The sequence below is a fragment of the Petromyzon marinus genome, chromosome 16, assembly GCF_048934315.1.
Source record: "Petromyzon marinus isolate PM22_M1 ecotype Great Lakes invasive population chromosome 16, UKy_Petmar_22M1.pri1.0, whole genome shotgun sequence".
NCBI lineage: Eukaryota > Metazoa > Chordata > Hyperoartia > Petromyzontiformes > Petromyzontidae > Petromyzon > Petromyzon marinus.
This window is the reverse complement of record NC_133682.1, coordinates 7683491-7708844: the sequence shown is the minus strand read 5'-3', so window position 1 is coordinate 7708844 and position 25354 is coordinate 7683491. Positions and strand designations below refer to the sequence as shown.

General features: G+C 49.3%; 1 protein-coding gene and 1 long non-coding RNA gene across 6 annotated transcripts in view; one reads left to right on the top strand and one right to left on the bottom strand.

Moving 5' to 3' along the window:
• Positions 1 to 23342, bottom strand: part of LARP1B (La ribonucleoprotein 1B) — a 39183-nt gene extending 15841 nt beyond the window's left edge. Inside the window, exons 1-11 of one of the 5 annotated variants that reach the window (XM_032955325.2) lie at positions 21924 to 23342; positions 9953 to 10014; positions 9697 to 9756; positions 8776 to 9022; positions 7051 to 7185; positions 6383 to 6529; positions 5738 to 5915; positions 4067 to 4211; positions 2707 to 2920; positions 2254 to 2501; positions 499 to 894 (exon numbers count right to left, since the gene is read on the bottom strand). In XM_032955325.2, coding sequence (XP_032811216.2) covers positions 499 to 894; positions 2254 to 2501; positions 2707 to 2920; positions 4067 to 4211; positions 5738 to 5915; positions 6383 to 6529; positions 7051 to 7185; positions 8776 to 9022; positions 9697 to 9756; positions 9953 to 10014; positions 21924 to 22353 — 2262 coding nt within the window. In that variant the 5' untranslated portion in view covers positions 22354 to 23342. Of the gene's footprint in view, positions 1 to 498; positions 895 to 2253; positions 2502 to 2706; positions 2921 to 4066; positions 4212 to 5737; positions 5916 to 6382; positions 6530 to 7050; positions 7186 to 8775; positions 9023 to 9696; positions 9757 to 9952; positions 10015 to 12204; positions 12659 to 16876; positions 18221 to 21923 lie in introns of those variants that run through there. The other 4 variants (XM_032955323.2, XM_032955324.2, XM_032955327.2 and 1 more) reach the window with 4 other exon arrangements.
• Positions 12659 to 18894, top strand: LOC116942901 (uncharacterized). The gene is made up of 2 exons (XR_012941824.1): positions 12659 to 13279; positions 18218 to 18894. It is a non-coding gene; the product is annotated as an uncharacterized LOC116942901 (long non-coding RNA).
• Positions 23343 to 25354: the final 2012 nt, after the last annotated feature.

Here is a 25354-nt window from a genome sequence, read left to right as displayed (position 1 = left end):
TCTTATATTTTTTTTTTACTGTAGAAAGGATAGTGTGGAGCCAGCATGTCACGGCTCTGGGGGTGCCAGGGTATTTCCCACTGCAGAAGCAGAGGCTGTACCGCTGACGTCACACGCAGTTGAACGAGACGAGAAGTGTGTAGAGGTCACGCATAATAAACACATCTTTAGCCCTGGCCAAGCCCTTCATGGGTCCTGAGGCAGATTCAGATATCTTGCGAAGCCAGCATCTTATATGGTATGTTTTCATCTTGGCACAGGATAAGCCAGTGGAAAACCAGTGAGGGCCCCGCATTGGGTTGTTTCAGATGTGCCAGTGAAAAAGGGATATTTAAACCAATTGCTTCTCAACTGAGATGCCGTGGTACTTAATCCCCTTATAAAGGCAAAGTCCGATCCTCGTTTAAACTGAACGAATTGTGTCAAAAGAAGGTTCAAGCCTTAATTGGCAAAAAAAACTTTGCTCTCGCTGAATGAACAAAGGGAGAGCAAGCGAACCTTGATGACGCTGTAGTCGGTCTCCTCCTGCCAGAGGTCCTGCTCGTAGTAGTACAGGCCATCGTTGATGACCTTCACGAGCTCGGAGGAGAACTTGGCGCGCGACCTGTGGTTGCCCGTGCGGTCCCCGCCCGGGTGGCGCCGCATGTAGGGCGGCGTCTGCGTCACGATGAGGAGCTTGTTGATGTCGCGGTCGTCCATCTCGTACTCCGAGTCGCTGCTGTCGTCCGAGCCGCCCGCGCCGAATGGCGTGAAGCGGTGCTGCCGGCCGGCCGCCGCCTCTGCTGCCTCCATCTCCTCGTCGAACATGAAGTCCAGCTCCTCCTTCTCCTCCGCTGGAGCCACCGCCACCGCCGGCACCGCAGCTGTCGCCGCCGCCGCCTTCGGGGTTTCCTCCTATGGGAACGCACGAGGCCCATTTCCTTTTATTTGCTGCCGAGTGCTCCGAGTTTGTGGGATGCTTGGGTGGCTCGGGAGGACAAAACCACGTGAGGCTGAGGGGGACCTGGCACCGTTGACATTTGTGGGTTTTTCCCTCCACATTTAATGCACATTAGAGACATCATATTGTTGCATTGGTGAAATGATCCTTATGGCGGTACCCCGGAGTACCAAATAATAGAAAATGGCCGAGGCAATTAAATATTTTATTTCTGGGACACTATTTTTTCCAGGGGTCTACTTAACTCCGCGACTGGGGTACCAATCGATCCGAAATCAGTGCCATACCCCGCGATGTCGAAACGCAGCGAGGACGATTACGCCGAAACCCTGAACGCTCGTATGCACCATAGTGCATCGTGTACAGCTCGTCGAGATGAGTCGATTGCCGCATCGCTGACCATCAACAGACTAAAAATGACTGCATCACGGACATTATGCGAGAGCCGGGGTACTATGGTGACCCCGGGGTACCGCGATAAGACTCAAATGTTAACACCCTTGCATTGAATGTAGGCGATCATGGGTTCGATTTCGATTCTTGACGCCTGTTGTAAATTTGGAATTTGCATTTTCTCCCCGTGGTTGTGGATTTCTCTCCGGGTCCTCCAATTTTTCCATCCACATTTAGAAAAATGCGTTTAGAGTTTAGAGGCTGCTATACATTTCGACGTCATAAGCCACTTCCTTGAGCTATCATTTGTGGCCAGGTCGCTTCTGAAAAAGAGCTATATAGCTCAGTGGGCCTTACCTGGTAATAAAAAAAAAAATTTAGTTTATAGGTTTGAATCTGAGTTTCGTCCATTCGGTAATTGAACAGTTGAACAGTTGTCAAGTAAGGCGAGTTTATAGTCTCAGCCTGGCCATCAATCCCCTTTACACTTCAGAGACTCAAATGGCAGAAGCAGTTGGAAAACACAACACAGAACATCGATGCGTTCAATTGCCAGCTCCATTTCGTATGAATAACGAAGCGCTCAGCTCTCTCACAGATCGACAATGGGAATGTTTCGTGAAAAAAACATTACGGCTGTTCCGGTGGAGGACAAAGAGAGAAGCGCCATTATGAGCATTAAGAAACCCCGCTGTAGGGCAACAAGGCAGTGCTTAGAAATGGCAGTACGGCAAGTAGGTTGCCAAGCTTCAGCATTTTCCCTCGACACGTGTGGGATTTTCTGCAGGCAATTCCAGACTCCTCCGACGACACAGAACACTGTAATCAACACGATTGCAGATTTGAAGTTACGCAGCAGGTGAAGCAGGAATGGATGACGTCAACATGGCGGTGCGGGTTCATGAATGTGTCGACGTTACCTTGGTCGGCCTGGAGGTGGGCGGAGCGCGATGTCGCTTCTTCACCTCCACCCACTGCTCCGAATCGAGCTCGGGCATGCTGGCCGAGAGGGCGCGCGTCAGAGGCCGTGCCTCGCCCTCCTCCTCCGCGTCGTCCGTGGTGGCGCCGGGCCCAGCGTCCCGGGCCGTGGCCGCCGCCGTCACCGCTAACGACGCCGCAGCAGACGCCTTGGCGCAGTCCGATGCCAGGGAGCGGCTCACTAAGCCTACTGGATGCACGGGAAGGGGAGGGGGGGACAATCACTCACCGGATGAATCAGCATTACGCTGCAGGCGATTCTCAACGGTTACTTCCTAGACTCTCTCATTTGTACAGAAAGAGATGGTAACACAGAGTTTTACGAAGAGACCACACACACACACACACGTGCACGCAGTGTAGAGAGATATTTTTTGACACAGGGCTCAGCTCACCAGAGGGGGGGCTGACGCTGCTGCTCACGGCACCCGGCACGAACTCGGGGCAGTCGAGGAGCCTCGTGAAGTCGGTGCTGATGGGGGCAGAGGGGGTAACGGAGCCCGTGGGCGAAGACAGCAGGGCCATCCCCGGGATGGGCCAGCGCAAGGGGTCGTCACGACGTCGCACCTTCATGTTCACCACCTCTACCTCCGTGCTGTCGTGCAGCGCCTGGCAGAGAGAGAGGCGCGGGGCATAAATACACAATACGCTGCTGGACTCGAGTTTCCCAGTGAATGTTTTGCAGATTGCTGATAAGACTGGAGTAGACGGGTGCTTTGTAGCCACGGCTCATGGCAAGAGGAATACTGGATGTTGTGTGCTGAATGCGAAAATATTTTCCCAGTCGTTGAGCTGAAATTAAGCCCTGAATTTACAGTGAACATTTCCATAAATTTGTACTGCGTTAAGTGACACGTGAGCAGAACGTTCCAATTCAGTGTGCTTTGACCCAGATGTCAACGTTCAACATCAAAGGACAAGTGTTCCTCATTCCCACCATGCTCCAATGAGACCTCCATCGATGGAGAGAAACTCTGCTGGCAGCCAAGATTGAGAAGACATTCCCCATTCCTATGGTGAGGACCAGTCTACCTCAAGCAGCAGCCACTGTCGATTTCACTATGCCATGCAGGCTCACTAAAGTGGTACTCATTTTACCAACCCTGGATGGTGAGGATGATGAATTTGCCAATATTACTTTTTGACCCAATAATAACTCATGACCTTAAATCTGGAAGCCGTGCATCTTTACAGAGCTAAAGAAAACTCGCACCTACATGATATTGCACTGAAATAAAAATAACTAATTACACTAAACGGAGGGTATTCATATTCATAGAGCTACCTCACTCAGATACCCTCTTAACCACCTACCTTACCCACCTACTGGTCCACCGGCCTGCCCACCCATTAACACACCCATCTACCCACGCGTATAACTCACTTGCCTGCCCATATGCCCACCCACAACACAATTGTTCATTCACTTATTCATACGCACCTACCCACATGCCTGCCGATCCAATAACTTTCTCTGCTCACTCGCTTGACAGTTCACGGACCCTTAAAACCGTCATCTCCCCCCACTCGTGGTTCCCGCCTGGTTGGGGCAGCGAGCCCAGTTTTACCCCTTCACACTCGGCCCTGTCGCGTTGAACTCGGGCTGCTGTTTATGGCATTTCTGTTCCTCTCTTTGTTCGGTGACCGGCGCTTTGTATCAGGCTCACGTTGAGCTGTAATAAAAACGTAAAAAAATAACAATTCACCCACCCAGTCACTGACTGGCCCATCCACCGCTCGCCAGCCTGCCTGTACCTCCATGATGAGGTGCTCATCGGTGGTGAGCGTCTGCACGCGGTGAAAGCCGGCGATGAGCGACACCGGCAGGAAGCCCTCCTGGTCCATCTTGCGGCGCAGGAAAAAGTCCCTCTCCAGGTTCTCCACGCTGAAGTAGTACTCTCTGATGAAAGAAAGGCGGTGATGAATGGTCAGTGCAGGCATCAAGCCGGTTGTGGAAGAGCGAGCGGTGTTGGGCAAAAACGTCTCGTTTGAGCCTTGGCTGAGTGTGACACCAGCCCCTGGCATTGTGTAGTTGGGGCTGTACTACAAGGAAATGACTGTTGACAGTTATTTGTGGTGAACATCGATAAACAATAGGCATCTTTGTAAAAGAAACAGCACCATGCATTAAAAAGACGGAACGAGATTTGAGCCGTTTTGATCAAAAAAAATTCTCCAAATAGATTGAAAAAAGGCAGAACATATATTGTGAAAGCTCCAAATTAATAACCACTCTGGTTCATTATCAGCATGCCATTGACGACATACTTATGATCAATCAGATTCTGGACAAGACTAATGCATTTCAAATATGATTGTACCTAGTCTTTGTAGTCCATTAAACTAATCTGGTTAACATAACATGTCTCGATTGTGCACCAGCGCCAATGCAAATACCCCTTAATTTATATTTAAATTTCTGGTTATCAGTCATGACCACAAGCAACCACTGTTTTCAACTCTGCTGTGAATGCAATTAGCACAACCTGTCACTTAATTCCCAGTTACTTAGAGTGCTGTATGTATGTTCAATTTCTTTCGCACCGTACGTAGCCAACCATGTTAATCGGAGGTGCGATGTGTGTTGGCAACGGCACCGAATTGTTTCCAGAATCAAAGCAATTGTGCAACCTACTGAAGCTATCACACGGAGCTGTGAAAAAAAACTCCGTTCTCAACCGATGGGCGACAAAGACCACAGGTGTCAAGGGCTTTCTCTGCGACACAATTCCCCCGTTCGGTTGCATTGGTTCTTTCACTTGGCTGTGAAGATAGCTGTGGCGAGTCGCATGCTCTGCAGAAGCAGCGAACAATTTACACGGCACCAGTCGCAGCAGCGTGTCAAGGAGTCTCACACCAACGTACGAGGTCAGCAGCAGAGTCAGCAGGGGTCAGCGCGTGAGTGGGAGAGCAGCCCAACAAAGGCACGGGAGCAGCGTGTAGCCCACATGTAGTGCCTACGTGTGACTCAGGCTTAACACCGTGCATGCAAAAAAGCAGCACCCAAAGGGACAAATAATAAAGGGAAATAACCATAATAAAAGAGCAATTTACCTAAGAAAGCCTCAAATGTGTCACGTGACTCAGTAGGAACCGCTCAAGTTGATTGGTAAACTGCATTTTGAGTACTTTTCACTTGGGAATAAGCTGGAGAGCAACCACACGACTGGACGAACCTCCACTTGGCTGTACCGCCATCTCCTGGCCACCTAACAGCCGAGCAGGTTTGTGAGCTTCACGAATATATATTCAAAAAGACGTGGAGATATTAAAAACCTACTTTTTGTACCTCCTGCTGCAGGCACCACTTCGATGCCCTACAGCTGAAAGGTGGCTCACACATTCTCTGTGATCCACCAACTCCGCCGACCTCCCAAGCCAACCGGTCTTGGCAGCGCATGTGTCGTCACAGCGGCCGGGACTTACATCTGCCGCTTGACGTACTCCTTGAGCAGCGTCTCCTCCACGGTGTAGATCTGCGGCCCGTGGCCGTCGTCGTAGTAGTAGACGAGGTGGGGACTGTAGTCGAGCAGCGCTGAGCCAGATCCGTCGGGGCCACTGCCGCCCACCCGCTCCCCGAGGCCGAATCGGAAATCGAGGCCGCCTGGAGCCGGGGGAGAGAAAAAAACGGGGGGAAAGGGGAGTGAGAATCGCGAAGCGAGTGACACATGAAACGGACTCAAAGAGAGCACACGGCAAAGGACGGAGGAGTGACAACACGGAGCGACGCATTGGAGTGGCGCTAATTTCTATGGACATTATATGCAGCGACGCATTGATTAAATTAACTCTTACGCTCATGATACAGACCACGTACGCATTAACGTGCGCGTACAAATTTTAGTTTAAATTTAATGCAAATTGAAGGCTGTTACTGAACTGAATGAACGGCACATAACGTGACCGCTAATGCGACGCAACATGGTCAACAAGTATTAATTAAAGTTAGCTGTAAGCGAATGCGACGAATGTGACAGAGCAAAAGAGAACAGATGGTACAAACAAGGAGAGAGTGCCGAATCGAATTGTGACCATGGTGGAAAGGGGTATGGATCAATGCTGAGCAAGCACCTCGGGGGCCGCCCCTTCCTCCGCGTCCCCGACCGCGCCCCCGGCCGCGACCCCTGCCTCGGAAGCCACCTCCGCGGGTGCCTCCGCCCTCGCTGCGCACGCTCGCCGTGTCGTCCAGGTCATCGCGACGATCCTCGCGCCTCCAGCCTGGAGACAGGTGCGCGGGTGTCACAAACCCAGCGTGTCGACACAGCCCGCACCGCCGTGCCACATAATCCCACGTCACTGTGACAACTCACCGTGCTGACAACACACCCCACTTCATCCCATGCTCCTCTCTCCCCTAACGTCACTTTCCCAACCCACTCTGTTACCCATCCCACTCCACTCTTTCCTACACAGCTGTTTCACATGACTGGGACCCACGCTCTAATCACTCATCTCGCTGTCCCATATTGCTCTGATGCACGATGCGATGACACAGCTTTACGCCGACCCACATCTGTTTGACCCACACTACACTATTCCCACATCGTCCTCAGGGCTGTTTTACAGGCATCCCTCCTCACAGCTCCATATCTAGCCACCCGGGTTAGATCCCCGCTCGTGATAATGGGCATCACCCAAGCATGCACAGCTCTAAATTACCATCCCGTAACGTGCCTGAAAATAATATGTAACTATGGTATGCAGTGCTTTGTCAATCCGCTGCCGGGTGAAAGCCTTACCTCTGACGGCGTCGGTCCTGCGGCCGCCGGGCGGCTGCGACGACCTCAGACTGCTGCGAGAGCTGGGCCTCTCGGGGCCGCCTCCGTCGCTCCCTCCTCCATCCAGCGCCAGTGGTACCCACTTCTGCTTGCTCACTGTGGGGGTGCCAGGGAGGAACGTCCAAAAAATTAGGACACGACCACACCACTCTCAAAATAGTGAAAGACGTATGTCCGTCATTCTGCTTTTTACTCAAGGACCAAACGGTGAATATACACAAGGACGTGAAACGCTCACAAAAATCTTCAAATTTCATTTCCATTTACAAAATATTCCTTTATTTAATGAAATGGTGTAACCTGACCTGGAAAGTGAGTAAAAGTATTTAATTAAGGGACCGGTGGGTTGCAGATACTTGCCAAAGAAACCTATTGATGGACAGCTGAATTTCAATATTTTTTACATCAGGACTATATTACTGTTATTTGTTTCAAATACTGATTATTTCACCATCATTGTTATCAAGTTACTGATGGATTTAAAAGTTTCTTTGTTCAGCCTTCCCTTCTTAACGATCCAAATGGATTACAAGGAGAAGACGCTGCGTGCCCAGGAGCCTTCCTATGCATACGTGGCCACGGTTGTGAGACGGCAGAGACACGTCAGTTTTTCTAAACCACCTTGACAAGAGATGACCCTAGATGATCACTCTCCCTGAAATTAACAGCTGTTAGTCAGCCCCGCTGGAAAAAACTAATTCAACCCGTTAATGTTCTACAAGCTCAGCTGTCGCGTTTCCCGTGCCGATCGATGAGCGGAGCACGCAAGCGGCTATTTTATTTGTTCCGCGCTGGCAGCTCTGCCGGGTGATGTGCACCGTGCAATTATTGGCACGATGCAGGGCACGTCTGACCCAGGGATGAGAGCAGGAGACAATCTCAAGTGTTTGTCCCACTGCAATGGCGATGCGTCAAATCACAATCCAAAGCTTTGATAATTAAGTAATGTGTGGAAAAATGTTAATTCACCGATTATAATCGGATAACTATCTGATCACCTCTTATCTGCGTCAATGCACCTCCCCCATCCTCTCCGAGACGCTTTTTTACAGGTTCATTAGGGGTTGCCGACTTGTGACTTTTGGATTTAAATTCTGCGATGTCCTTAAGATGTAATTGTGACCAAGGGGAATACATTACATAACCGCTATTCCATTCTCAAGTGGCTCTTGGCCCAAGCCATTGCAGCTCAGTGATGGAAAACTCTTTGCATACTTTAATTTAACTGGATGGTTGCAATAAAAGTGGAATAAGATATCCACGCTTCTTCTCAAACACGTGTGAAATTCTCCAAGAGATGCACATGAATTATTTAAACCCTACACAGCTCACAATTTGTTTAAGCTGGTTTATGTTTGAATGTAAATCCTTCAACTAAATGTAACGATAAATGTTTGCCACGTAATATTTGTTGAATGAAAATTATTTAAATGCAAACTGCGATGACTGCTCTTGGACCCAACTACGTTTCCCCAATACGTCTCCTTCAAGTTGCAACGTTGAAGACGTTGTCCAGCGACATTGAATCACCTCACTGGACAACTCTCGTTGTTGGGACCACATTCAGGATGACTTGTTTATGACTGGTCAACTATCCCGATTGTGAACCTCTCAACGGAGTGACCCTGCTGCTGCCGTCCTGGTGCTCGACCCTCGAGTAAGATCTACGCGCGCATCAGTGCCCACCTCTCTTCTTGGGCTGTGGGGAGCTGGCGTCCGTGCCGTTCTCCAGCGGGCTGGCGCGCCCGCCGCTGCGGTTCTCCTTGCTCTCGCTGTCCTTCTCGTCGTCCACGTCCTCCTCTGTGGCGTCCTTCCTCCTCCTCGTCACCGCCTCTTCCTCCTCCTCCTCTTCCACCTCGTTCTCCCCTTCCTTCTCCCGGTCCTTCTCGCGTCGGACGGCGGTTTTTCTCGAGTTGGGCGAGTGGGTCGAGGTCTGCAACGTGGAAGAGACGCGTGGCCAACCAGGTTAACGCGAAGATCTGCAATGTGTCACTCGCTTGCATCATACGGTCCACTGGATAAGAGCCCGGTGGCTAGGACATCTAGGGAGACGAAAACCACGTTGGAAAAGAAAGATGATGGACGTGGAAGCACCAGGGTGGAGACAAAGAGGCAGGCCTAGAAACAAGTGCTTCGTAGTGGTGAACCACGATGTGAAAGACTGTGGAGGAGATGTGGAGCGGATGACCCAGAAAGTCCACAAAATTGGGAGTTAATGCCACACTTACCAAGCATGTTCAAACATGTTCAACAAACCAATACCATTTCCTTTAGATTTTAGTTCAAGGGCATAGCAAGTTGGTTACATCAGGGACATTGAAGTAGTGAGGAGACAAATAAACTGGGATAGGTTGGGGATGAGTTATTTGCAAGTGTTGGCATGGGTAGACCCGTGGGTTACAAACTCTTGGGTGGAGAGGGAGGCACGTGGCTGATCATGAAGGGGGGAAGAGCCGATTGCAGGTGGGAGGGAAAGCCTTCTATTTTTGTTTCTTTATACAGCTTGTGTTTAGTGATACGTTCAAGGTGATACCGATACAAGGCAAAACGCTTGCGATCTTAAATATGACATGAAGGATTGTTTTAGTGTTTTGCTTATAAACTTACCTCTCGATTCGCAATCTCTCCCGGTGTCGGCCAATTTGTAATGTCGCTAAAATCGCTCGCCTGCAAAAAAAAGACTTGACGTGACACATCGCAAATTTCCACAGTAAACAACCGTGTGCTTTACAAGCCAAGAGACGTCAAGTAACCTTGACAATAATTTCCCACGATATTTCCCCAAACATAAAAAAGTTTCTACAGGCGTATTGACGAGCCTGCGAATTCAACAAACGACCGCACACGAGTCTCGGGGTCTCACCTTGTTTAACTTCTTTGGCTGCGGCTTTGCGACCTTAATGACTTTGGCTCGGGGAACGTTACCTGCAGCGCGCACAGAAACACACATGGTACACAGCTGGGCTCACAGCCGCGCTCCATGCCGCTCCAACGCCGTTTAAACACGCGCTCCGGTATTTGGTCGGCATTGAATTAATTAATCCATTCATTATCGATGATTGCACTCACGCACGTAAAATCACAGACGCAAAACCCGATTAATTCCATTACATAAATTACGTGTAAATATTGGGTGAAATGAAATGGTGTCATAGTCGTGGTTAGCGCAATCCATGATGAACCTGGCATCCCGAGTTAGAATTTCGGGCATGGCTGACAGCGGTGGCGAGTGATATCTGAACCGGTCTTGGGCCACATTCTCAGTTTAGGATCCCCCCACTGACCAACGTAACAATGACTCTATTCGTTTTTAATCGACTACTAATCTAACAACACATGATACGTGTATCAAATTGAGCATGTAGGAACAGATGTGTTTTTTTACAGTAAGTTGAAATGTTCACGTGACCCCCTGCAGCCTAAAAAAGGCCACTGCATTCACCATCATGGTAGAGAAATTGACAATTTGTAAAACTACATAGATTAAAGGAAAGGAGCCGAATCGTTATATATACCTAGTTATGGTATCGGCAGGCCAAGAGGCAATACAAAGTTCAACAAAATACAGAGAGCAGACGAATTCTTAGCTAATAGCACACTTTTTTTTTAACACAAATATGCACAGAATGTCCAGAGGGTTAATGATGACCCGTCATTTTGTGTACCGTCACTCTCTCTGCACAGCTGTTTACTGGTTGTATTGATAAAGATCCACTGAATGAAGCGAGAATAAAGCTCGTATCCAGGAACTAGATGGACTTGCATCACAAGCCAGTGAAAGTGGGCAAAGGCTTTGGCAGGACTTCATCATCGTTCCCCCGCACCACCGATTGGAACGGTTGGCTACGTACGGTGCGAAAGCAGTTCCAACATACATAACATGCACGAAGCATCGAAATTCAACCGCAACTCAAAGACACTGTACACAACACACTTCGACCTGCCCCTAGTCTGATGCAAACAAACAGGGCCAGGGGCCGCATATCACAGAGGGCACAGCTCCACGCCCAGTCCAGCACCCCCTCATCACGGCCACACAGAGCACAATACACACACCCACCCCACCTCCGAGGCGTGGAGCCACAAGAAGCCACATTCTCAGCCAAGGGAAATAACGCGAGGGATCATTACCTTGCCAACGATCTATCCAGGCGCTCACGAGCGGGGGGGGGGGGGGAGGGCGTTATTCTGTCCTCCATCCATTTATGTTAAAACTGCGCTGTTATCGGCGTCACGTTATGCGACGATACAAATGAGAACAGCAAGCCGTGCACGGCTTTGTGTCCAAAGGCACGGGCCCACAAGATGAGGCTCCTTAACCACACTCAGGGGCACACACCTTTTATTTGGTCTGCACTGATGTTGACTCAAAGCTTTCGTGACTGCAGGAATTCATATTCTTGGGTCTTTCAGTAAAGTCACGTAGATAGGTTCAAAGCAAATAATAAAAAACAATAGAAAATGACGTTTCGATCTTAATGCAAGCTTGCGTTGCGATCGAAACGTCGTAGTTTTCTGTTATTTTTGATAATTTTCTTTGAACTTATCTACGTGACTTTACCGAAAGACCCAGGAATATCTGCACTGATGTGTTTCATTGCAAAGCAATTCAATCGCAATGTTTAACTCGGTGTAAACGAATGTAAAGCACTTTCTTTCAATCTGTCATTGCGGACCTGGCTGTAACGATCAACTCACGGCAGAGCCAGAAGCCGGTTTAATCGCGGCTGGTTGCCCAGACTCGAACCCAGGATCTTATCGTTGCTTAGTCCTTGGACATGTCATTGGCTGCCAGAGGGCACCTGGCCAACTCTGCACAACCCCAACAGAGAAGCCCACCTTGAATGCCCGTGGGGGCCAGGAAACTTCATTCTCATTATCTCCATAACTATGGATATTTTTAAACTGACCTCGCAGATGTATTTACATTCATTCCAACATGAGATGGCTGTGTCCCCCTTGAGCTGGGCAGCCACAGTGTTTGCAGAACACAGCCACCGGAATGGGCTCATTAACCTCAGACGGCACTCGCAAACGCTGCACCCCGACAAGGCTAACGAAGGCTTCGGCAATTCATCGGACGACACTTGTCACAACTCACCACCAAAAACTTACGACCAATGGCGACACGAAAGAGAGAAGCTGGCTTCCAAAAATAACTGCAGCGCAAGGTCGAGTTGGCCAGCACCAGCGCGGCGGCACTCTCGGTCACGCGGCAGAGGGGCGGAGAAGAGGGGCAATGCATTGTGGGATATGTTTTTGGCCCCCACTCCTATGAGGACAGGGGGGTTGTGCCCTTGTTTGGGAATGTAACCGGACTGCTTGGGTGATGCATGCATAAACGGCGGGGCAGTATCAGGAATTCTGCGCGTGTGTGTGTTTGCCTGAAGCAGTGCCATGCCCGACGAGGAATCTTACACACGGAGCTGGTACAGTTGCTCCCTCCCTTCCAGTTAATTTGTCTATCCGTTCCCCCCCACCCCCTTCCCCATGTGCTATTAACATTTGCTGTTCACGAAGTGCGTCGGTCCGGCCTGGCGGCCCGTGAACCCGATCGAGTTGGCGCAAGTGAATACCGCCACCACGGGTTTGTCAACAGATTCGCGTGCTTGCCCAAACACAGGGCAGAGGCCGACCAATGTACACTCCCCAGCAGTGTGTTTGCACGTGGGGGTGCATACACGTGCGGGCATCTCCCACAACAACAAAGAGGAAATTCTGCCACTTCGTCCAATTACTTTAGAGGAACCCTAGGCGGTACGATCCCTGCCTGTGAAACCAAGTAGCCTATCTGACCTTTTGAAAGTGCGGAGGTGAGAGCTATATCTGGGCATGGTGGTGTGGCTGGTGCGGCCCTTTGCGTATGGACCAGGACCAGAACCAGCTCAGACAAACCTTGCACCAGTTGGCTCCCTGCAGCGTGCGCTACTGAGTTTGGATATCGGCGGGTGGGTGCCACGACAGCCACTGCGCGCCCAGACCGCCGTGCCCACGCGTTTGAGGACGAGTCAGACTCTTGTGTTTCCAGCGCTCAATTTAGCCGGGAGATGGAGGGAGGAGGCAATTGCTTCCTGCTGGCGCAGCATTGAGAAGACGGACAGCGGCCAAGCCGTGCGCAACCCATTTAGCGAAGTGCGGACGGCGCTTCCCGCTCGCTGTGGGACAATCGGCGCGACTCACTCGCCTCATGGTAAGATGTTAACTCCCTCGCCTGGTATGCAGGAGGTCGTGGCTTCGATCTCGACCCTGAAGGCTGTAGACTTGAAGTTTCTGCATTTCTCTCTCCCCGTGGTCGCACGTTTTTTTTCTCACTCCGGGTGATTTGGTTTTCCCCTCCACATTTATAAACATGCATTTCAAGTATTTATACATTTCCATGTGATAAGCAACTTCGTTGAGCTATCCTTTGTGGCCAGGTCACTTCTGAAAGAGGGCTATTTAGCTCAGTGGGCCTTACCTGGTGAAATATAAATACTCTTTGGTCCTTTCGGTAAAGTCACGTAGATAGAAAAATAGCTAATAGATCACGACGTTTCGATAGCAACACAAGCCATCGTCTTCAGGTGAAACAATACAGCAGGCGGACTGCTGAGGCAGGAGGAAATGTAGCGAGAGAGCTACTGTAACCGGAGGTTATATACATTTGTGGTGGATACAACCCAAGGGTAAGTGGGCGGGGCAATGGATGGAATTTGCAAGTAAATGTAAGGCTAGTAAACGTCAGCTAATGATATTTACAAAGGGAACAAGGTGATAAAGAGAAAAAGATATCAAACTTAGTAAACTTAGAAATGTAATGCAACTCAGAGAGTCGGCCAACACAACAGTTAGCACTACACCTGGTTGATCAACGTTTGCTAGCCTTACATTTCCTTGCAAATTCCATCCCTAGCCCCACCCACTTACACGTAGGTTGTACCCATCACATACGTATAAGACCTCTGGTTGCAGTAGCTCTCTCGATACATTTCCTCCTGCCTGAGCAGTCCGCCTGCTGTATTGTTTCACCTGAAGAAGATGGCTTGTGTTGCTATCGAAACGTCGTGATCTATTAGATATTTTTATATCTACGCGACTTTACCAAAAGAACCAGAGTATTAATTCCTGCAGTCAAGAAAGCTTCAAATCAAATTATAAATAGTTTAAGAGTATATGCTAACAAACGGATGTTAATTTGCAATCGATTAATAACTTATACCTGGAAAAAGGCAGGCACCCCTGGACATGTGAAAAATTATTTCATAAAACGTACAAGTAGTTCTCAAATTATACAAGCATGGGGTGGGACACATATCCTGTTTACAGGCCTGAGTGCGAGGTGGTAATTCCACATTCCCATGGCAGCTGGCAGTCTCTCGATTGGATAACTGCTGTTTACCTCCCAAAAAGAAAAACAGACGTTATATATCGATGAAGGGCTGAGTCTCATAACCTTGCGATTGCCAGCTGCACACGAACCACTGTCATGCAATTGGAAAATAAAGAAATATTTGTACTGTAGATAACGAACAACAATGGCTGTTCAACATTCAAAAGATAATACAAAATCAATCCAACAAGCATTGACCAGTGTGGCGAAGTATGGTCAAATAACCACCATGAACCCGCATGGCATGGGGAGGCCATCATACAACAGTGGAGTAACAAAGGGATGTACATAGCGCATGTACGACACACTTACAGAGCCACGGGGACTTTACAAAGTACGGTAACTGTAAACCAACACAGCAACAAGATCTGCCTTCAAATAAAAAAAACTGAATCGCCACTCATGCACAGTCAGATGCAGCAGGGAGTGTGACAGCTGACTCTGCTGCTCAATGCATGCGACGCATCAGCTGACGGAGCTACCGTCCTGCAAAAAATACCTCGCGGTGGGAACACCGAGCTCATTGGACAGCCGTGAGTGGGTACCACAAGCGCTCTGCCACCGTCTGGCACGGCAACGCCGCTCTAAGTGAATTTAAAAGACAGCGAACCATGGCTGTGGGAGTCAGTAGTGCTGACCATTAATTATTAATGATAATTATTAACGAGATGCTCAAGTGACTGCGGACGGTCACGCGCACACGTAAGCCTTACACAGGTCCAACACACCTGAACGTGCAAAGAGCCAACGATTATCCGACCGGGCCCCCACAACCATCGCCAGCCATGATCTATCCACTGCTTGATGGAGGCTTCCCCGAACCGTCGGCATCTCTCATGCTGTCACAAAGGCAACAATCCATCAAGCACCTGCACGAGCAGATTGCATTGCTCCATCTCCACGGTCGCTGTCTTCTTGGGCAAATTCTCTCCTAACTGCGGAATCATAGCCAAAGTTTCAACCACCGACCCCAATCCCTTCTGGTAACGTGTCCAACCCAAGCCCACTTAAAACTATTTTATTTTACCAGGTAAGGCACACTGAGCTATACAGCTCTTTTTCAGAAGCAACCTGGCCACAAATAATAGTTAAGATGGCTCAAAGTAGTGGCTTATCATGTGGACATTTATAGCAGCCACATATTCTCAACATATGTCTCTAAATGTGGAGGGAAAAAAACCGTAGGACCCGGAGAAAAATCCACGTGACCATGGGGAGAACAAACTCTAAATATACCGGCGTCGGGATTGAACCTAAGGCCTCCTCCAAACCAGGCAAGGTAGTTAACGTCTCACCAATGCAACAATGTGATGCATCTACGCCTCTATATAAGGAACGGTGGCGGGTTTTAACGACACATTTATATATTTACGCGATCTAACCCAAAAACCTCTATTTTGGAAAAACTACTCGATCATGTGTTTTAATTTAGTAAAGTGATTATTTACTAGTATCTGCTGTTAATGGCTTCACACGTTCTTGGAACTGGCCATCCCTTACAAAAAGCCGATCAAGCGACATGCACCCACCCTGATAGCATGTTACGTATAAACGCTCTTTGCGTGCTGGCATAGGGCCCAGCTTAAGAGTTTTAATCAAACCACGCATATAACCAACTACAGCATCACACAAACACGTCCGCTCTTGCTTGTGGCTCATCTCCTCTCGGTAGTGATCGCTGTTGATGTCCTACGAAGGTTCATGGCGAGGTTCGGAGAGGCGGGGTTCGGGGGGGGCACTTCCACACCGAGCTATGCTTTAGTTTCACAGCACCACAACACGCGGCGCAGTAAGTGCGGCTACAATGAGATTACCTCGGCACCCACCAAGGATACACGCTACTCGCTGGCAATGACATCGGCTTGCCACGCCAATGTGGCCGTACCTACACGCCTGTTTGTTTATGGTTCTGCAAAAAAAAGGCATTCTTGCTCGCACATCACACACTAGGCAAGTGCTAACGAAATGACAATGTGTCCGATCGAGTTCAAGAACTGCCTTCCACTGGCAAGTGTGTGTACATGCGCGCACCTGCATGCACTGTGTAGATGGAGCATGACCCAAGTCCGTTTGTCAAGAGACAGCTCACAGAAAACAAGAGACAAGTCAGACGGAAATAAGACTGCTACGTATTCAGTAAATGACACTAACTTGATTAATGCCTCAATGGACCAACGCAGTCAACAGTAATGCAAAACCCCGGTGTGGACATCAAAAGATCTTAAATTGCAAGCAGTGTTTATGTCAGCTAAAGCATCTCACGTCATGCATCTATAGCAACGAAGCCTCAAGGGCCATAAAAAAACAGCTGCGGTCATAGCGCACAAAAAAAACACACACAAAATTCTATACGCTAGATTTACTTTGCATCAATTTGTCTCTAAAGCCTAACTGTAAAAAAAGGGTGTGTGCATGTACCATCCTCTTCATCCCCTCCGGCCATGAGGGCTGGCGTGTCGCGGCTGAAGAAAAGAACAAGAGAGCGGGAGGCATAATCCACCGGCGGGGCGTGTGGATGGCACGCGGTGTGGGACGCGTGTGGGGGACGCACGCCGTGATGCAGGCAGTCGGTCTTCCAACGCTGAACGCCCTATGCGCGCATATCGATCGCGAGGATCTTTCCCGGGTAGCGAACCAGCGGCGGGGGGAATGTCCAGGACTGCAGCGCTCACGCCAAGCGCCTCCGCGCTATTTTAGCCTTGAAGGCTGCTACGCCCACCCATGTGACCCATTAACGAGACGATGGCTTAAACCACAAACTAAGGCGACTCTTGGCAGAAGCGACTCAAACATTGTTACGCGTTCCCGTTGCGCCTCGGCTGAGGCAAGAGGCCAAAAGGCAAACACCTAAAAACCACGCTGTGCCCCGACGTAACCAGAGCTATAAAACAGATTGTCAAGATCTTAGCTGCGCGGTTTTTGAATTACAAAAAAAGCTCATGAATACATCAATGTATGTTTGAAAAAAAAGATGCAGTGGAGTGAAATATAAATCTAAACTTAAAACTTCATGGGAAAATGTGTTGCCCTCACTGTTTATTGAGCACTCCTCGGATTAAAGTTAAAAAGGCATAGCTTGACGTTGGACCTGGTTGGTTGGCAGCACTCGTGCTAAAGCCACAAAGTAACTTTGGTAATTTTAGCCGCTGTGCATTAAAATGAAGGCCAATTGATCTACACCAATCGATTCCTCCCAGCGCTATCTTTGGTCTAAAATCAACAATACTGCTTGCACAGCTGTTGTAAAGTACAGCGACACATACGCCTGCTAAAAGGGTTGTACCAACCCTTCTTTCACAACTAATTTGGAATCACTATCTATGCGATAGCATCTAAAAAAAAAATTCACATTGCAAGGGCCAATCCTAACCACCTCGGAAAATGAAAAAGCACCCATTAAAACCTCGGGTTGCCACTAACCTAAACAATTTTCTCCAAAGAAATACTGTCAACAGTGGCTTGGGTGTGTTTTGGAAGAACATTTGACAAAAGTTGGCCAACTTGGCCGGACGAACCAAATCCTTTCAACGGGCCACGTTCAGCGGTCTGAACTGCGGGGGGGGGGGCAGGGCCTGAAGTCTACCGAGCAAACAGCAGGCACAGAAAGAGACTCGACTGCAACCTCTTTCAGCTATTCCTGTTCCTGGTGCATTGGCCGTCCATCATCCGCGCCGCAGGCGCGACACTCGAAACCTCGCAGATCGTGAACATCCACGCAACACGCCGCGTTATGTAACCCGTGCGGTGGTTTCTCTCCAGCACGCCGTGCGGGCCCTGCTGGACGGCGTGACGGCGCACGCCCCCTGCCGCCCTTACGCCTCGAGACGCACGCCGCCGATTTGCACGCCGACAGCTGCGGCGAGTGCACCACTCACGGCTGCCGGGGCTGCCTGGGGCGCAGAGGGTCTGCCCGTAGTGGCCCTACACTGCCAGCCAAGATGCGTGCAACACGCAAAACTCCTCACCCCAAGTGGAGGCAAAAAGCAATGGCACATAACCCCGCCGCGATGGACAAAGGATGTTTTTTTTTAATCAACCTTTGCCGAGTACGCTTATTCTCCTCTGCTGCCCCCACTCTGGAAACGCTTTCCCCCCCCCAGTTATCAGTGTTGTCGATTCTCATCCTCAGTTCAAATTTAGGTCCAAGACCTCCCTTTGTTCCTTTGCTTATCCTCTATCTAGAATATACGCATACCTTTTCTGAGATGGTGGCGTTAAGATGCGCTATAAATCCAAAATGCGCTGTAATCAGGCATGAGGTTAAAAAGCTGCACCATCCCCTTACTGCGTGCCATGAGGCAGCAATGAAAATCTGCCTGCTTCCAACAGATCCGACCGCCTCTTAGATTGTGTTATGTCAGATGCGATCCCTTTTGGCAACACTTAAGTGCACTTGTGTACCGTGAGATAAACGCATTAAACACACAAGTATCTGATCAGGTTTAAAACAGGCGTATTAATTATAAACGCGCACAAGGGCTGTGCGTTCCGTGGGCAATTAGCGGTGTGTGAATGGAAGCACATGCTCATTATGGCTCCCCTGCAGATGCAGACGCCTCTTTCAGACCATAATCCTCTTGCTGGGATTAAGCGCCGAGTTTATCACATGCCACAATTACGGCCACTCCTTAGGGTTCAACTGCCCAAGTGGCCTGGTTAGAAGCGAGACCTTTTAAATGGTGCCACTGAAATCCTACCGGCGAACGTGAAAGGAGCTCCCAGGACAGGGTTTAGACATGGCAGTGAATTAGCGGTGAACATCTCACAAGGGTAAAATCCAAGGCTGGGAAATTACACTGCCGTTTAATTCATAAACTCCACTTTTATTTCAACATACATTTGAATGTACAGCCATTTACAATAGCCACAGCCATCAGACTGTAATGAGTGTGTATATTTACGATACAGGAATAACAAAAATATTTACAGTGTCAGTCACAAATTGACACACTGGTATCCTTTATACACACCGCATCCTGAACGAATTAATTGGAAAAGGAAATAACAGAAATTAATGCAGACTCAAAAGACAATTGGTCTAGCTTTTCTGAAAATGCCCCCCAAAGCCTAGCAGCGCTATATCTGAAAATATATCATACTCGACCAACATTCAATCACTCGACTTAAACTATGCAAATGTGGATTACTCTAACAATTAAAGCTGGACAAGATGACCTAAAATATCTACATCTTGCACGGTGTATTTACCAGCTGGCATCCGGCTAACCACTATAGTATTTCCAGACCACTGAGATGATGTGGTGAGAATGCTCTAGAGCAGCGTTTCTCAAAGTGCGGGGTCCCCGGACCACCGGTGGTCCACACCGGTCCTCCAGGTGGTTCACCGCTAGCTTGCGATGCAAATACAGTTTGATCCAGAAATGATGACAATGTTTGTAGCTTTTGTTTCAGACATTAATGTTACTTATAGTTAATTTAAAATGAAGTATAGTCAATTTAAAAATGAAGTTCGGTAAACTAACCCGGATTAAACGACCCTAACCCTTTGATCTAAACCCCCCCCCCTCCACTAAAACAACCTTTAGGCTGCGTATACATTTTTTTAATGTTCCGGGAATATGATTCATTTTGTCACCAGGGGTCAACTGTGTGGGCTGTGCATCGGCTGAGTGGTCTGCAGGCCAAAAAAGTTTGAGGAACACTGCTCTAAAGTGAATTCTATTTAAGTTGTTCCTTGGGTCTAATTTACCAGGTCCTTATGTGATGAGGCTCTGAGGCCAAGACCCACCTATTAATGAAAATGTTTAAAGAGTACATTGACACGGGTGGTTAATTACAAAAATCATTATTCACATGAGGACAATAAATTATTCACTCATTCACGCAGCTGTGCCTGGCTAGAGGAAACAGGGAAGTAGTTTTCACGTGTTTGTGGAGTGGCATCACAGCAGTTCGTAGACATTGCACTTCAATCACGAACCTCTTGGGTTCAGTTGCCAGCCAAGAATATCAGAATCAGAATGTCTATCTATCCTGAAAAAATAGGATGAGCTATGAAGCTCTTTTTCACAATTTTCCAATAGGGGCGGATCAGAGAGTTACAATACAAAAAACGATAGTAGTAGTCTCGTCCCCTTCACCTGATGAAGGCCGCTTGTGTTGTGGCCGAAACGTCGTGAGAATATTATTGTGTTATTTTATCAATTTATTATTTTATTCTCATTCTACGTGACTTTACCGAAAGAACTAAAGTACATACGTTTAAATGTCATAAGTACACCTATATCCAAGCTTGAGCAATGCAGCAAAATAATAATAACAGTTCTCGACCAGACGAGCAGAACACAGTCCCCCTCCACAAAATTGCACGTTCGTGCGGATGTGGTACTTAAAGCGGTCCTGGGATGTGTTGCACATGCAATTGTGAATCCCCTTTTGTCAATCCACTGCTGGATAGTGGTTTCTCCCACGCACCGCTGGGCATTGCTCCGTATACTTCCTTTTTCCTTACAGGGCCTTAAATGCTTATCCGTGGCCGTTCGTTTTAATTTTGCGTAAAACGCCTTTCACTTTGTAATTTAACGCAGTGAAACGAAACACATCACCCAATGATGTTCATAGTTTGACGCATCGGCGAGACACCCGTGCCCAGGCGAAGTAATGTCACTACCACCCTCTTGGCTTACACTGTGCCACTTAAAAAAAAAACCCTCAATACATCCGGCAATAATGACTTTATTTTTTTACCCATAAATTAGTGAACAAATATATGATGGGCGACCTTTCATTGTCAATGGCCCTTCTTCTTATCACGAGTCTTAAACGTGTGCCCACGAAGAGCACTTTCCCATGCCTGTACAGCTTGATCTCTGTGGGGTGGTGGGTGGTGGGGGGAGCGTGCTATGGGAGATGCTGTGAGCGAGTCAGGCCAGCCCCACGTGGGACCTTCTCTTCCTCACCGGCCCCCCGGGGGGCACTGTTGCTCCGGGCTATCCGGAATTTTCTCTGTGATACCGGTTCAAACGTCGGCCCTCTGCCACTCTCATTGCAGCTGCAATAATCTCAACCGTCCATCAACTGGCAAAAATCTGCATTTAAATGGAAGCGACCAACGTCCACGCGCAAGAGAGAGAGAGACCTTTTTGGTTTTTTTGCTTACCAGTTAGTGGTTCTTTAGAATTCGCGCTTATTAAAAAAAATTCGGACACGAGACTCAATAACACTGTCGTGCAGGGGGGTGAAGGACGGGTTAGGATTTTGGAATGAGAACGGTAAAAACCGAACGATGAATTTCATCCGAGGGAAGTTGTCTCGGGCCTGTGTTTTATTTTTTATTTTTAAAAAGGAGCTGGACAAAAACATCGCTAAACAAAATTCTCCCGCAGAGGGCCGCGGAGAAACTCCACGTGGCTTTCGTTGCCACGCAAACGGCCCCATTATTATTTATCAGTACTACTGCGACTGCATGGCTTGACTCAGAACTCTACCATCAACCACCACGAACCTGGGAGAGGGTCGTCCTCAACGAGCGGCGATGGACGCACGGTCTCCGGCACAGCGCTCACCGCCACCGCCACCTTGCGAGTCGTCCACGGGTTCACCTTGGGCGGGGGGGCCTCCACGAACTCCTTCGCTTTCGCCAAGGGGGCGGCAGCGGCGGCGGCATCGTCCCTCTCCGCATCCCCCTCGCGGGACGCGTCCACGTTCTCCTTGTTGCCACCACTGCTTGTTGCAGTGGCCGCGCTGCTGTTGCAACCGCTGGCGGTGCTGTTGTGGCCGGCGCTGACGGCAGCGGGAGTAACGTTGCAGGTTGAGGTGTTATTCTTGCCGCTGCTTTTGCTGGCGGTGGTGGCGGCGTTACCCCTGCTGCTACTGGGGCCTGTTGCTGGGCCCAACTCGGCCACTGGGCCCGGCGCTTCGACCTGGGCCGACATGGCCCACGGGGGGCTTCGCTGTTGCTCGCCAAAGAGGAATTCAAAAGCTGCGGCCAACGCTCAGAGGTGGAACTCGAGCACCATGTGATGCACAGCCTCTGTGTGGTGCCGCACCACGTCGCGAGCGGCCACGTTGAGGCCCTCACTCTACTTATTCCAATCCCACGCCTCTTTACTTATTCCTCTCGAAAACAAACCGCGAGCCAACAGCAGCAGCTTGTTTGGGCCCTTCGCTTAAGAGCAATTAACGCGACGCTCACAATTAAATCAAAACGTTATGAATTTAAAGTGAAGGGAGAGAGCGAGAGAGCCACGAGGCGAGGGCGCCCAGCAACACACAAGACACACCGACCGACCCCGTGGTGCCGCCGCCTTCTCCTGCTCGCCTCCTGCTCTAACCCTTCCCGCCAGCGACCAGCCTCGCCCGCCCGGCTCACTCCATGCGAGGCTCGCTCGGGCAGTGTGCTCGAGGCCACGGAGTTCAAACTCAAGAGAGCGAGACGCGCTAGAAGTCGCCCGAGCCGCTGCTACCACGCCGCGCACATGGTCTCGCCGCCATGAGTGCGAGGAGGGCGCATGCCTGCGTGATGACGTCACGCCCACGGATGACGTCATTCCTCGCGTCCGCCGCAATGCACTGAGAGGAGGAGGAGGCGGCGGCGGGGGGGCAAAACTGCCGAGAGCCGCGCACACGAAATGTTTTGTCGCGCTGGCGGAGCGCGAGTAACGTCATCGCGTACGGTCAGGGTGTGTAACGTGTCGTGACGTCGGGGTGTGCAACGTGTCGTGACGTCATCGCGCACGGTCAGGGTGTATAACGTGTCGTGACGAAATCTCGCATGGGCAGAGTGCAACGTATCGTGACGTCTTCGCGCACGGCCAGGGAGTGTAAAGTCTCCTGACGTCATCGCGCACCGTCAGGTGGTAACGTGTCGTGACGTAATCGCGCTCCCCCGCTGGGTGCCGGCGGTAGATGTGACGCGTGGGGGGGAGGGCGCGCGAGTGAAACTGGTGGCGGTGACGTCATGACGCGGACGACGGTAACGTGGCGCTCGCTGTGTGACGTCACGCGCGGCGAGTGAAAGTCCACGTGTCTCTCCCGCAGCGTGGTCTCGAGTGCGGCTGTCCAGCAAGTGAAGTCATCGCTCGGCCTACGACTGCGCGAGGCCGTAACATGACCGGCCTTTTTTTAAACAATACACGTTTTTGCCTGGGGTTACTGGCGTGTTCTAAGGTTGGAAGTAGAATATTGTACCCTACATCAAACACAATTGCGGTACAGTATGCGTGTTCGTAAGATTACGGTGCACGTTAAGTGCGAAGAGGTTGGCTCCTGACGATGAGGATGCGGAATTTCCACCGCGAGCCACTCTCGACAATGAGTGGATTGAAAACTAAACTTTGTATTTTATCAGGTAAAGGCCCACTGAACTATATCGCTCTTTTTTCAAAAGCGACCTCACTACAGATGACAGCTCAACGTGGAAGTATAGCACTGATAGCAGCCCGGAGAAAAATCCACGTGGCTACGGGGAGACATGCAAACCACAAATATACAGGAGGACCGAACCCACGACCTCCTGCATACCATGCGAGGGTGTTAACATCTCGCCACCGTGGCGCTCTCAGATTATTGCGTATCATCAAACATGGTCAGTCCACTGCTGGATGACAGCCCCCCCCCCCCCATGACATGTAGATCGTAGAGGTAATTCGGCAATACGGTACTGTACTTTATGCTGGTTCGTGTGGGTTAAAGGCAGGGAGCATCCCTGTCGGAGCATAGTAATCCAACACATAAAAATCGAAAGACATTCATTATAACACGTCATTCAATTCATTTGTGAACTTATGAAAAAATAAATTTCCACTGTTGCTATTACCAACCATGATCCATCAACTGCTGTATGGTCTCTATGACATGACCATCCTTTGCAATACCACAATACATCTCGCTGTAGACACTACAGTATTCGCATAACATTGACAAAATACATTGTTATAACCCAATAAACACGTGAAATCATTTTTTTTTCAATTTTTTATTGAATTTCCTTTTATAAATAAAACTGGTCGAAGACAACACGGCGGTGGTGTTTTCACTTAGTGCAAGCACCGTCACAGCAACACCACCATCGACAGCCATTCTCAATCCACTGCTCAATGAAGGGGTGGCATCTGCCGACTGCGAGGCAAAATAAGGCCTGCAGAAGTTGCAGAGCAGCAATGACTGCATCGCCCCACCGTCAAATGCAGAGTTCACCGAAGGAGGCTGCAAGAGCGTTACACAACGTGCACCGCTTCATTGTGCAACGCACCAGAAAGAACACGAACAGAAATTGCGATTTTGGTCAAGATACCCAGGCATGTGGTTTTAGTGATCGGCCAACTTTGCTAAAAGACAAAGGAGACTACTTGACAATGTTGCATGGGGCTAATGCAGTTAAGCGAACATCTTTGCTTGAAAGCCACTCAAAGAATGTTAGCAATGAGTTTGAATACATTGCAAAGGAGGGCACATGGAGAATTTACTAAATTACCGACTTATCACAAAGCAAAACAGCTTTATAAGAATGTACATCAAATAAGGTGACGATGTGGCGCAGAGGTGAGCGTGCTGTGCGATGAACCCTGAGTTCGATTGCGGGCCACAGCTAACGCCTGTGGTGGGTGACATCTGATGTGGTCGTATGCGCGCCATTCACCAACCCACATTGATCAGCGTGGTTAAGTACATACAGTCAATAAACCTCCCCGACTGAAAAAAAGTATGGGGAAGCTTTCATCCAGTAGTGAATTGATAAGGGTATGTTAATTATTAATTAAGTATCGCTATTAAACACTTTGGCGGGTAAGCAGCCAACGACGTGACCAAAATCAATGATTATACCAAATAACGTGCATTTCATAGCTTTACTGCTACAACCTAAGTCAAATCACAGCCTGCATTTAAATATTGAATAACATTTTACACACGGATGCTGAACTCGCACGGTGTTCA